The sequence below is a fragment of the Sinocyclocheilus anshuiensis genome, unplaced genomic scaffold, assembly GCF_001515605.1.
Source record: "Sinocyclocheilus anshuiensis isolate Anshui unplaced genomic scaffold, SAMN03320099.WGS_v1.1 scaffold306, whole genome shotgun sequence".
Lineage (NCBI taxonomy): Eukaryota > Metazoa > Chordata > Actinopteri > Cypriniformes > Cyprinidae > Sinocyclocheilus > Sinocyclocheilus anshuiensis.
This window is the reverse complement of record NW_015544175.1, coordinates 807518-821045: the sequence shown is the minus strand read 5'-3', so window position 1 is coordinate 821045 and position 13528 is coordinate 807518. Positions and strand designations below refer to the sequence as shown.

The following is a 13528-nucleotide window of genomic DNA, read 5'->3' as shown; positions in this document are numbered from 1 at the left end:
TATATATATATATATATATATATATATATATATATATATCATTTCTAATTCTATCAAAGAATCATGAAAAAAAGAAACACATTTTCCACAAAAATATTAACTGTTTTCAGTATTGGTGATGATGATAATAAATGTTTTCTTGAGCAATTTTCTCTCTCTCTCAGTCAACCAGTCCCAGTCACTCAGTCAATGCCAATGTCCAGAGTGTGTTGCACCTGATGAAGCATAGAAATCCACGGCTGTGTGAGAGAGTCAGCGCACTGCAGAAGTCGGGTTCTGAGAACCAGCGGGCCGAACGCAGACCTCCGTCCTCCCCCAGCAGAGCAGTTCCAGCACTGGGCAACCTCTCTGATCTTCTGCTCGCCCTTCAAGATGAACTGGGACAGATGAGCTTGTGAGTCACACCATCTTGACCATGGATTTTTTGTAATGCATTGACGGGGAGAGTAGGATACAATATAAACATTGTGTGTGACAGTGAACACCAGGAGTTGGTCAAGCAGATAGACGAGACCTCTAAACGAGAGCTTCATGACGATCTGGAGCGAGAGCTGGACTGTCTGGTCAAGAGAATGGAGGAGAAAGCAGCTCAAATCTCCAAACTGCGCAAACATCAGCAAACAGTAAGTTTGTACTTAAAATTACAGCTTAAGTTACACATTACACTTTCAGATTTTTTTTTTGTATAGTATTTAAATAAAAACATCCTATAGAAAACGCTGATGCATATCAAGCTGTTTTTGCTCCTGTAGGTTCAGAAACTCTCCCAACCATCTTGTAGCCCCAGGCAGAAGCAGCAGAAGCCACATAAGGCTGCCAGTGTAGAGGGCAAAACCAGGGCACAGAGTGGGGTACAACCATTGCCACCGTCCCCTGTCAAAGCCTCAGCCAGCAAGGGACAGAAACAGAGCAGGAGCAGTCAAGAGTCCCTGAGGCTCCTCAGAGAGACACAGAAACTGTGCCCTGGTCTCCGCAAACAGGACATTGCATGGGAGACATAGTTACATTGTCCTGAAACACATATCCAGGGCTTTGAAGAGTTGCAGCTCAAGAGGACAGTGGTATGACACCTGATCTTTGCCCTCAGAAGATCAAAAAACACTGATTCACCTGCATCTTAATTCAAATTTTACTCAAAAATATATATACCTCTCAATGACGTTAATGAGCTTTTTAATTGATTTTTTTATTTCTGTTGGTAATATTTTTTGTTTGAATAAGTTGTAAATAAAATATCTACATATATTTTTAAGTATAGACCAACTTGGCTTTTTATTTATCTGCACACTAAACTCTGATCACTTTTCACCATCCAATTGATAAAATGAAGTCCTGTCCTACAGGTTTTGGTTTGATATGTTTAAACTAGAAATAAGACAAATATAAATATTTAAATGAACATTTTACACAATCACTACAAATGGCTGTTGATAAGACTTTTTACTTCACCTACTCAAAGTGTGAGAAAATAACACCAGGAAATGTAGTGATGGTGATGAAAAATGTGAGGGGAAAACAAGTATTGTTCCCACAGCATCAGCTTTTGTGTTGTGAGATTTACAATCAGCTGACACATTGTTTCATTCACTGTTTCCACAACAAAATGATCCCATTCTTTGACATCTGATCTTGTTACAACCACAAATCAGAGTGATGGTTTACACCTTGAGAAACCACAAATATTAATATATATATACATATACATATATACATATACATATACATATACATATATACACATACATATACATATATACACATACACATAAGAGGAGAGCAGATGACAAAAATGAACAAACGCATTCTAAATGTAACTGTTTTGTTCAGACGGTCTTATTGGATTATGGTCTATGACGCAGTACAGATTAAATCAGTATTGCATAAACTCATTTGAATACAGGAAGCACTGGCAAACACACACACAATGTAATATAATTGATTCTTGGTGCTCACAACCCTTGATTACGGCAAGATGATGACATCGGCATGTTAACCAGTTTTGACTGGCTGTTACAGTGCATCATGCAACATGTCCTTGTAATTCTGCATTTCTCTAAAATGATTCATGACCCTTATGGTCATATTGTCAGTAGTGTGGTACGGGGGAAAACATTGAATCCCAACACATGCACATCCTGTCCAGAGAAGAAATCGAAGCATTTGATGCAAAGCAAGAACTGAGTTGACCCTCAGGGTGAGCGCATATCCTGTTAGTTAAACATTACAGAGTTTGTTTTAAGGACTGTTTTATAGGACATAGTGACATTGAAAAATATTAAATATAGTCTAGGGATTCAAAGACGTTTTAATGAATTCTCACTGGACTTGTTAACTTTTATCATCTCAAGGCTCTTTATTCTAAATAATATCAGAGATTCTTCAAACTGTGGCCAATGGAAGGCCATTTCCACCTCAGACTTATTTAAATACAGGTGCATCTCAATAAATTAGAATGTCGCACTAAAAATGTTTTTTTTTTATTGGTCTTATGAAGTATTCTAATTTGTTGAGATAGTGAATTGGTGGGTTTTTGTGAAATGTGAGCCAAAATCATCACAATTAAAAGAACCAAAGACTTAAACTACTTCAGTCTGTGTGCATTGAATTTATGTAAATTCAGTTTCACAATTTGAGTTGAATTTCTGAAATAAATGAACTTTTCCACGACATTCTAATTTATTGAGATGCACCTGTAAATCAGGTCATGTGAGATACAAAGTTGCAACTGTGAGATAATGAAAAGTCACACTTGGGAGATAAATAGTCACAATTGTGAAAAAAGACACTGCCAGATTGAATGGTGCATCGGGAGATATAAAGTCGCAGTTAACTATTTATTTAACTCCTTTGAGGTGGGAATGAACCTCTATAGTGGCTGTAACCATATATGGTACTGAAGAGTGACAGTCACAAAGGTTTCTTAAAGAAAAAGGCAAAATAAAACGACACCCACAACTGTTTTACAATACTCAAACTTTAATTAATCACATTTGCAACCTAATTGTGAATGCAGATCTGAAACGATGGAAAACACAAGAACAAAAGAAAGTTCCAGAGAAATAAAACCAACACAATAGAGCATAAAACTATTAAGGCAGACTTTCTGGACACAGATGCAACAGTAAGTGTCTTTTAATTGACAAGACCATATGTGGAGCATGTGCATGTTTATATGAAGCAATAAAAAAAAAAATGCACTACTGGACAACAGGCCATAGGTAATTACAGTTATTTAAAAAAAACATTAGTAACTCAATTCTTTGTAATTAGATAAAATAGTGGCACAAGCTAGATGCTATAGTCCATGTACCTCTCATTATCCGCTCACAACTTCAATAGACCAAACCTTCACTCTAAAATGTCCAAGTCCCTTAGAGTGTAACTCTTCATGACAATAGTAATTCTCATCATCTAATCTTAATTAAGGCACTTTATATTCAAAAGGTGCAGCAAGGAATGCAACACTAGCTCAGAGCAATGGCAACGGCTGTTTCTGTGGAAATCTGATGCATGCATGCACACAAACATAATGGCATAAGAAATCAAGGCCAAAGACTACTTGAAGTTAGGTTGAATTCTTTGAGTGTGAGAGGATTTTGAGCTGTTTACCTTCTCAAACATTAGCATCCTTGACTGAGCTCTATATTTGGAATGAATGGATAGCTCATCCGAAAATGTAGAATGTCCTTTACAGCCCTTTGCATGCACAGCTAAAATCCATTTGCAACTACGTGGGATCTTTGGATGTAGCCTGATGCTAAACAGACAATACTGTGATGAGTTGTGTAATTGTGTATTTATGTTAACTATTAAAAGAAATTACAATCGAAACACTGTAGTCTGAACTTTTCTTAAGTAAACAGTGTTTTTAATTTGGCAAAGCTGAAGCAAAATGGCAAACAACAGGATTTCATCTGACTACACTATGGGCATTATGAAGCTTGTGAAGCATTATAGCAGCTTTTCAGTGACTCATGCTAAAACAGACACCTTTGGCATTTAAGCACTGTGATACGACAATGGACAAGCAATTAGAGTGGTTCAATAAAGAAAGTGAGGCCTTAACATTCATCTTCTGAGAAACCTGCAATTAACACAATGCTGGGAATGAAACATTTTCGACATCAGAAAATCAAGAAAGCAGATGAAAACGAAAGCACACACCAAACAAAACGATTCCTTTCTGCCATTACAAAATTTGCAACCCAAATAACGTGAATCACTTCCCAAGCCAACGACATTACAACTCGCAGAGGAAGGTATTAGCAGCAAGCTAATTATTACATTTCAAATTTCATAACACAGGAATGAAGGAAAAAAATTACAGGCCCTCGGCCTATAAACGTGCCAACACACTAGACAGACAAATGATTTTATGAACATAGTACCAAATGAAATAAGCTCAGTAAGGCAGGAATTAGGCGTAGTGTAGGTCTATTCAAAATAAATTCACCCAAACTCAATAATTATATTTCAAGAAATCAAACCCAAGCATTAAATGATGAGTCTGTCACAGCTCCAAGACTCCATCAAAATCTGCAGATGATTGTAGCGATAGAGAGAAACGAAAGAATAAGCAAAACATATCCTGAATGCACTTTTCTAGGGCACATTTCAGTTCTCTTAAGGGTAATTAACACAAAAGCTTCTAAAAAAAAAAAAACATTAGGCTCTACGTACAAGTCTGTTTTAATCGCCCTGAAGTATGTACACCTCAGCTTAAGACATGTTAGTGCCTTAATGATATTGATTCAGTTTATGGTCAAAGAGTTCCGATTATGTACAAATATCGATCTGTTTTTGATCTGATGGGAGTGCTAGGATCTGACCGACATTTCTGCGCTAGCAAAAAAAAAAAAAAAATGAAGCTTTTGGAAAACATGACATATTAATCCAACAAATGAATTAACTTGTAATTATCTACTCTGTATAATATAGCGATCAGTCCAGCTGGCAGACACTAGATCTACTTCATCGAAACAAGCACGCATGCGTGTCTTTAAACACACTGACATACAGGCAGACACACTAACACAGAGCCTGGCCTCGATAAAGGCCCAACACGAACGCATTCACACTTTTAAGGCTCACTTTTAAGGCAGCAAGCCACTGCCTCCACCTAAAGGCACTTTGACTCAACTGTCAATCATTCTGAATGGGATCATGGATCCTCCGCTCTCATAGTGCCTCAATCTATTCGCATGTCCCGCAGAATAGACTAATTTTAATGAAGACTTATTTCGGCTGTTAGTAGAAATGGATTGGCTGAACTCCTAATGTTTCAAATCCACCAACTCTCCGAAAGTACAACTTAATGGCCGATAAGCTGGTAAGTCCCCCACAATGATAGGATGCTAACTACGGGTATATAATGCATCTCTGATATTACCCAGCACTCCACTGTCACATTTGGGGAAGAAAAAAGGAGTGAGATGCCAGTTTTAACTCATTTTGAGAACTGCTGTCTACTGGTTCTCTAACTACAGATAGTTAACAGTGAGGGACTAAGGTGGGGAATGTAATTTATTGCAAACATTTTGGTTCTCTTGGTTGGCGTAAATGAGGAATGGCCAAAAAAGGGTTTGAAATCAAACACCACACACAGATGGATACAACCCAAAGGACTATGTGATGAAAATGCAGAACAGATTTGAAATGAAGGGGAAAAACTTTGTTCATTCAGTCCTGAACTATACAGATATTATTTTTGAACGTGGTGATAATGATGATGGACTCGATAGAATATTGAGAACCATCAGTCATGGTAACTGTATAAAAAACACTGTCCTAGTGAAGATACCTGAAATTAACACTGGGAATTGGGAAGTACCGGTATTGTCGCAGGTATGATGAGAAGGTGCCCCCTCCGATGCCTTTCAGGGGAAACACCATGACACCATGAAAAACATTTACGGACATAACTTTGAAAGCTGTGGTTGTACACGAAAGCAGGACACATTTCGCATACCCCATAATGCCACTGCTCAAAAAGGCTTGGGGCTTTACTTTGTGTGTGGGGTGTATTTGTGTTAATGAACTCGAGTGATTGTGAGATCTCTAACATTAACGAAAAATAAAGCTCAAATCACAGGAATTAAAATTAAAAAAAAATGAGGGGGATGAACATGGGGGATCATGAGAGTGTTTAAGAAATATCATCGAATCTGTGAGTATAATGTGTCTCTCTCTCTCCCACTCTCTTTTGGGTTGGAGTGTGGGTTTTGTGGTGCCTCCAGGTGGCAGCGTGTTACAGGGTGTGGTAGTTGCGATCCTTGGATTTGCAGAACTTGTAAAGGAAAAAGATGACAGCTTGAAGGCCAAGGACTAACACAATTCCCCCGATGAAACTGGCGGCATCGAATGTGGATGATTTAGATGGAGAAGTAGTAGGTGACATGGTCGTGGTGTCTGTGGAAAGGCCAAATTTTCAGTTAAACTTAAAAGGATAAAGGAAGTGTTTCACTCTGTAAGAGAGAGCTGTACTTACTTGTGACTGTGCTGTTTTGAGTCGGAGCAACTGATGTGGTGGGGACTGTCGTGGTAGCTGAACAGAAAAAAAAGTGCTGTTCAGAATCATTTTTCTACATCAACAATAAACAGTAAAAAAGCAGATACATAAAATCTTACAGCCTGATGTAGACTTGATGTATCTGCTTTTTTATTATTATTTTTTATATCTATTAGCAGGTAACACCGGTATCATAACTTATTTCATAGTGTGTAAGTGGCCTAAATTATTAAGAATAACTGGCCTTAATCTTTATTAAATGTGCCTTTTTAATTAAAAGAATTGTTATATGATTTTAGTGTTTATTTTTTCTATTTATTATTGTTATTTGTAATTCCATGTATTTTATGGCTCTTTATTTATATTTTATGGTCAAACAATATAAAGTTTTTAATATTGGTGTAACTTAAATAAAATTGACATTGGACTGACTTTGGCATTGGGCTTTAAATTAAATAGGTATGCGTTTCAAGGTGTGTATGAATGCAAATGAGATGAGCCTGGATGGCCGTACCATTAATGGTAGCGTTTGTGGTGGTGGGGCTCACTGGCGGGGTCAGTGTTGGCTCTGCAGTACAGAGAAAACGCACAGATTAAACTCGCATCACCCCAACATACAATTGGTCATACCACAGAACATTTATAGCTAATGACCCAATTGCTTATTTTTGGCAGTTAATGAATGCTACAGCCAAACTCTTTTTCAGCTATTAAAAAAAGGCGCTTGAGATAGTAGGACAGTACGTACCTGTGCAGTTCACATTGACGCAGCTGATTGTTTGGCTCTCAACACTGCCGTTATAACACTTAGGTGAACCACCTGAAATGTAGTGAAGACAAAACAAATTATTCTACGAAAAAAAAAAAGACAAGACCAAGCAAAGTCACTGTGCATTTGAAATGCAAAAAGCTGGAATTTGCTACTCAAACATGATTATCTAAATCTTGATGGATTGACTGAAATAATGTAGCTGCACTGATTGAAGATTTCACAAGTTGGCATTTTTTCCCTGCTTTTCTCAAATATTGCAAACTGGTGCAAATTGTCTTTGCTGCGCACCGGAGGTGGGGAAAAAAGATCTCTGAAGCATGTTACTCACAATCAACTTGTCATAAAAACCAGAAGTACATGAAAAATGAAACAAAATGTACTGATTAATTCAACACTTCGTGCCAGACGCCATCGAATGTGAGCATTTGCCCACTCAAGTCGGTTACGACGACAAACTGCAGTCAGGTCGAGACCCCGATGAGGACGACGAGCATGCAGATGAGCTTCCCTGAGACGGTTTCTGACAGTTTGTGCAGAAATTCTTTGGTTATGAAAACCGATTGTTGTTGCAGCAGCTGTCCGGGTGGCTGGTCTCAGACGATCTTGGAGGTGAAGATGCTGGATGTGGAGGTCCTGGGCTGGTGTGGTTACTAATGATAATAAATTATAAAAATGTAAAAAGAACTGGGCAATTGCATCGATTCTTCAATCAACCTTACATACCATCAGTTTTAAGAATAAAGAAACTCCCTTGACTTATAAAAAGGTTATAGACCCAGAAATAAGAGGAGAAACTGACAGTATGTCATATTCATATAAGAAAGAGATAATAAGAGAGAGTAGGAGGAATCAAGGAAGACTTTCCAGAAACCTCTGTGTCACAATCAGCTGGTTTCCATTTAGAGTATCCTCCTGTCACACATGAATAGCATTGTGTGCAAATACGACAGACAGCTCAGCGCAGAAATTCCTACTGATAGCAATAATTCAATTTTTACACATTGTTTCGTAATCCACTTTACCGACACTGTTGTCTTCCTAAAGTTTGTCGTTGACTTAAAGGGTTAGTTCACCCAAAAATGAAAATTAGCCCATAAATTACTCACCCTCAAGTCATTCTAGGTGTATATGACTTTCTTCTTTCAGACGAATCCAGTCGGAGTTATATTAAAAATGGTCTTTGATCTTTCAAGCCGTTTCATGGCACTCAGCGGGTGTTGCATGCATCAGTCCAAAAGCACTTAATTAAATCCCATCCGCCCATCCATAAAAAAATTTAAAAAAGTGTCTCACACGACTCCGGGGGGTGAACAAAGACCTTCTGTAGCGAATCGATGCATTGTCTCCTCTTGGCTTATATCGAAATCCTCCCGACATTCTTCTTTACAGATCCTCGTTTTGTACTTCTAATTAGTGACCGCTGTTTTGTTTTGATCTCTCCGCTGCGTTTCCGCGTGCGTCACTTCTGAGCGGCGCATGCACAAAGCCGACCTCCATACGTCATTCCCCTGGAACTGCTTCGGTTTACAACAGTGAGCGCAAGCTAGATTCAAGTGATTATTACGTTTTGAATATGGATATTTTTCTTACAAAAATGCATCGATTCGCTACAGAAGGCCTTTGTTCACCCCCCGGAGCCGTGTGAGACACTTTTTTTTAAAGCATGAAACAGCTTGAAAGATCAAAGACAATTTTTAATACAACTCCGACTGAATTCGTCTGAAAGTAGAAAGTTATATACACCTAGGATGACTTGAGGGTGAGTAATTTATGGGCTAATTTTAATTTTTTGGTGAACTAACCCTTTAAGTTCACAAAGCCCTGAGAGTCACAACAGACTAATTCACGAATGCGTATTGTTCATATATGTGCTTAAAGCCTTGTCACACAGAAAACATATTCATCAATTAGTTAATGCCTTAAATTATTTAGAAATAAAATACTTTAAAAATATAGAAAAAATGTAGAATGTAGAAATCGAAATCATGCCAAATAACATCTCAGTACATATGGAATTTGTTAAGATATTAAAATAAAAATAATAAATAAAATAGTAACATTATATATATTACTAGATATCAAATAACTAGGTTCTCAAGGTTTGAGAAATAATGTTGTCTAGGCCTGTATAAAAGACATTTGGCTGCTGCTACAACTTTGTAACTCTACAATACATTGAGTCAAGCATAACAGACTTTTTTTTCCAATATGAGTGACCTGAACTGAACCAAGATGGGCTTTGAGTATTTTATGTCAAAAGAAGAGTTTCTCAGTGAACTGAGTCTCAAGAAAAAGCCTTAACAGGTGGGTTAAACTATAGATCGGTGTTTGGAAGTACATTGTGTTCTTTATGGCCTCAAAACAGAATACACTGAGAAAGAAATGTCACATGCTTTTGTGAAAGGTACAACTCTCATGTTGAAATTCCACACTATGACAACACCAAGATGTTTTCAATTCCTTGCTTTTTGAATAAGTGCTTCACTAGCAAAAATGTCCACGCATTTCACACCGCTTCTCAGCCCTCAGCAGTTTGTACGGCTGGCAAAACAAATTCAGCTACCCAGTCTCAAGAAAGGATTGAAGGGAAATGCATACATGTTCATTACTTTAAAAGGACTGCACAAGCACTCTCTAGAGCAATCAGATGAATGAATATGATGCCAACCGGTCTAATCTGGTTTTCACAGATTAGACCGCAAAACCTGCCATTGAGATTCTATTCTTAACAGAATAGAGTGAACATCTGTGCCTCTGTCTCAGTACACGTGTGCCTATGAGAATCACCATATATATATATATATATATATATATATATACACACATACAGATTCATGTCTATGAATCTGTGTGGCACAAATCTGTAAGGGAATCACTATATACATCATAATCTACACAGGTGTCTACACAGCATGCTATCACATTATGATTATATCAGATAAGGTTAGCAAACAGGTATTAATACCTAATGCAATTGATGTAGTGAAACGTTTAAATATTTGTTGTGCAAACATTGTACCAGGTCATCTCACCTTTCTCCTACACCCACACAGAGCCATGCATCAATAATTCAAATGAGCGTATTTACAGCTCACGTCACAGCACGTTGATTAAGCCTGAACATTGTTTTAAACAGGCCATGAAAACAATAGCTTTACAGCTTTACAGGAACACCTTCAAAGTGAATCAAAAAGTCCTGTCTTAAATACAGAACACCAGCATTTACCCCATATTTTGTACCTAGACACAATAAGAAATACTCTCAACTATTTGCAAACCTATTTCTAATAATCGAAAGAGTCTGAAACATTTTAACCCGTTTATACTACCCACTAGTCTGCACTACAGCAGGAAAGACCCAGATATTTTCAGTATGATGCGTCACTGAATCAGTGTAAACCGATCGCGTCATCTCTGGGGAGCTGACAGCACAATGCCAGCTTTGTTACAGGGGGAGGTGCAGTTACATATATTACACCTGCTTAGGCCCGTCAGACCACTTCTCCTTGCTGTCAAGCATACTCTCATACTTAGAGACACAATACAGACGCTCTGAATGTGGAGAATGACAGCTGAAGTTTAATTTAAGATCGAGAACAAAACCTGTGAAAGTGCGAAGGAAGTGGTTTATAAATGTATTGTTGTAGACAGTGTAATATAAACTGTTTAACTACTAACCAGAAGACAGATTTCTAAATAAAAAGTAATTAAATCAAAATAAATAAATTACACAAAAACAAACAACAAGCTCACACGCTAATTACATTCTAACTATTAAAACAGAAATGTTCTAATGCTTCAGTGATACAAAACTATGAATCACGCTTTACCAATTTATATACCTATGTTTATGTTTCGGCCCTATATCTAATGCATGCCATATCAAGTAATAAATAATGTGGCCAAATTTCATATATGTTAAATTGTATATTGACTAGTGAGTAGTGAACACACACCCGGGAGCAGAGGGCAATTTTGCTGCGGCGCCCAGGAGCAATTAGGGGTCCGTTGCCTTGCTCATTTTTTATTAATTTATTTATGTACTTTACTTTTCTTTATTTACCCACTGCCACCGCCATTTTGTCATGAATGACTGTGCAGAGTGTGCCGTCAAGCTGAGTGTGGGTATTGAGGGTGGAAGAATGTATTGAGTCCATGAGCGCTGTTCATTCACTCCCACCTACATTTCCTGCCGGTTCTGAGAATCGAACCCACAATCTTTGGGTTACAAGTCAGACTCTCTAACCATTAGGACACAACTGCCATGTGCCCTAGTGTACATGTATCAAGCGCTCTTCTTCCTTAGGTAATGCCTCCGCTTCCAGTCTGCCTCAACCACCTGCAGAGTGTTCTGATCTGGCTGCATCAAGGTAATCGGCACTCAGCTTGATGGCACGCTCTTCACTGTCATTCATGACAAAATGGCAGTGGCAGTGGGCAGTTGTGGCCTAATGGTTAGAGAGTTGTAACTCTAACCTGAAGGTCAAGGGTTCGATTCTCATTACTGGCAGGAATTGTAGGTGGGGGAGTGAACGAACAGCACTCTACTAATCAAGGCACCGAACCCCCAGTTGCTCCCAGGCTGCCATGCTCCTGGTGTGTGTGTGTGTGTGTGTGTGTGTGTGTGTGTGCACTTGGATGGGTTAAATGCAGAGGACAAATTCCAAGTATGGGTTACCATACTTGGCCTACACGTCACGTCGTCACTTAAGTAAGAAAAGAAAAGTAAAGAAAAAAAAAATCCAACAGTGCCAGAAACTGGTTATTATTATTTTTGTTCTGTTAAAACGTATATGCTTATTTGCCACCCTGTAACTATATTTTGCATTACACCTGTTTTTTTTATTTTTTTATATGTTGTATATATACACAAAAACACATACCTTATATGGTGTAGATCAGGGGTGCCCAAACTCGGTCCTGGAGGGCCGGTGTCCTGCAGAGTTTAGCTCCAACTTGCCTTAACACACATATGGTGTAGATCAGGGCTGCCCAAACTCAGTCCTGGAGGGCCGGTGTCCTGCAGAGTTTAGCTCCAACTTGCCTTAACACACCTGCCTTTAAGTTTCTAGTAAGAGCTTGATTAGCTGGTTCAGCTGTGTTTAATTGGGGTTGGAGCTAAACTCTTCAGGACACCGGCCCTCCAGGACCGAGCTTGGACACCCCTGGTGTAGATGGTAACTCTCATACTATGTTAAATCTAACTTAAAATGGATAGACGTTTAAGACCTTCTATATCTTTAAAGCTTGAATTTTATTTAAAACAATATATCAAACATATTTCATCAATTCATCATTATTCACTAATTTCTGCTGCAATTTGAATTTTCCACTCCTTTCACCCATGATACGGACACTTTCTTTCTCTCCTTTTTTTTCTTCCTGAAGAGCCTTGAGTGCCATAGCAACAGTGTGTGCGTTTCCTTAGTATGTTTACTCTCTATGATTCATTTCACGTCATCCATCAGCAAAGAGGCATAGAGAAGGACTCCAGGGATAAAAGGGCAGTTACTTCAGGCTCACACTGACCGAAGCCAGCATTAAGCAGTCAATGAACTGGCAAACACAAAAACCCTGGTTTACAATCTTCTATTATCTGTACACGACATTAGGAATGCTTTAGACCGTTACAGGATCTGTGTTTAGAAGCAACAATGTGCAGACCCATACTAATCTCAGATGAGTTGGTAGCAAAATATGCAATTATAATCTGGGAACAGGAAAACTAAAGGTTATGCTTTTAATTTTCTCTTTACGTAATGGGGAAAAACAACTGGATAGCAAACTATAGGGGTGCTCCGATTGATCTGCTACCGATCACTATCAGCCGATAATCACGTTGGGATGATTGATCGGCGGAAGTTAAATTTAAGACTTTTTAAGACCTTTTTAATACCACCTTATGTGAAATTTAAGACCAAGCCTGTGATGGAAATACACACTATATTACATACGTATATGTAATATTTAACGCGTTTAAATGTAAAAAGAAAACTAAATTTCATCACTGTCAAAAATGCTATTTGTTATTACGATATACAGTGAACTTTTCATATCAGCAGACAATAATATCCCATACAAAACATTCCCACAAAACAAAAGTGTCGCATCACCGAGATTTTTGGTGGTGTAAACAATTTATTCTGAAGCAATATTTTCATCAGTTTTCTGTCAGCTTTTACACACTTAAATCTGCATGTTTTTAATATTTACCACAGGATGTCATTTACCTTTATAAAGGCCAATAT

At 38.1% G+C, this 13528-nt stretch overlaps 2 protein-coding genes across 8 annotated transcripts in view; one reads left to right on the top strand and one right to left on the bottom strand.

The window, feature by feature from the left end:
* LOC107696099 (centrosomal protein cep57l1-like) overlaps window positions 1–1129 on the top strand; it is a 4980-nt gene extending 3851 nt beyond the window's left edge. For all 7 annotated transcript variants that reach the window (XM_016496268.1, XM_016496270.1, XM_016496272.1 and 4 more), the window contains 3 exons: window positions 165–394; window positions 479–623; window positions 753–1129. In XM_016496268.1, the coding sequence (XP_016351754.1) occupies window positions 165–394; window positions 479–623; window positions 753–1001 (624 nt within the window). In that variant the 3' untranslated portion in view covers window positions 1002–1129. The remainder of the gene's footprint in view (window positions 1–164; window positions 395–478; window positions 624–752) is intronic.
* A 1827-nt stretch (window positions 1130–2956) lies between these two features.
* Window positions 2957–13528, bottom strand: part of LOC107696123 (sialomucin core protein 24-like) — an 18225-nt gene continuing 7653 nt past the window's right edge. The window contains exons 3-6 of the mRNA XM_016496309.1: window positions 7257–7328; window positions 7023–7076; window positions 6488–6544; window positions 2957–6408 (exon numbers count right to left, since the gene is read on the bottom strand). Of these exons, the coding sequence (XP_016351795.1) occupies window positions 6248–6408; window positions 6488–6544; window positions 7023–7076; window positions 7257–7328 (344 nt within the window). The 3' untranslated portion in view covers window positions 2957–6247. The remainder of the gene's footprint in view (window positions 6409–6487; window positions 6545–7022; window positions 7077–7256; window positions 7329–13528) is intronic.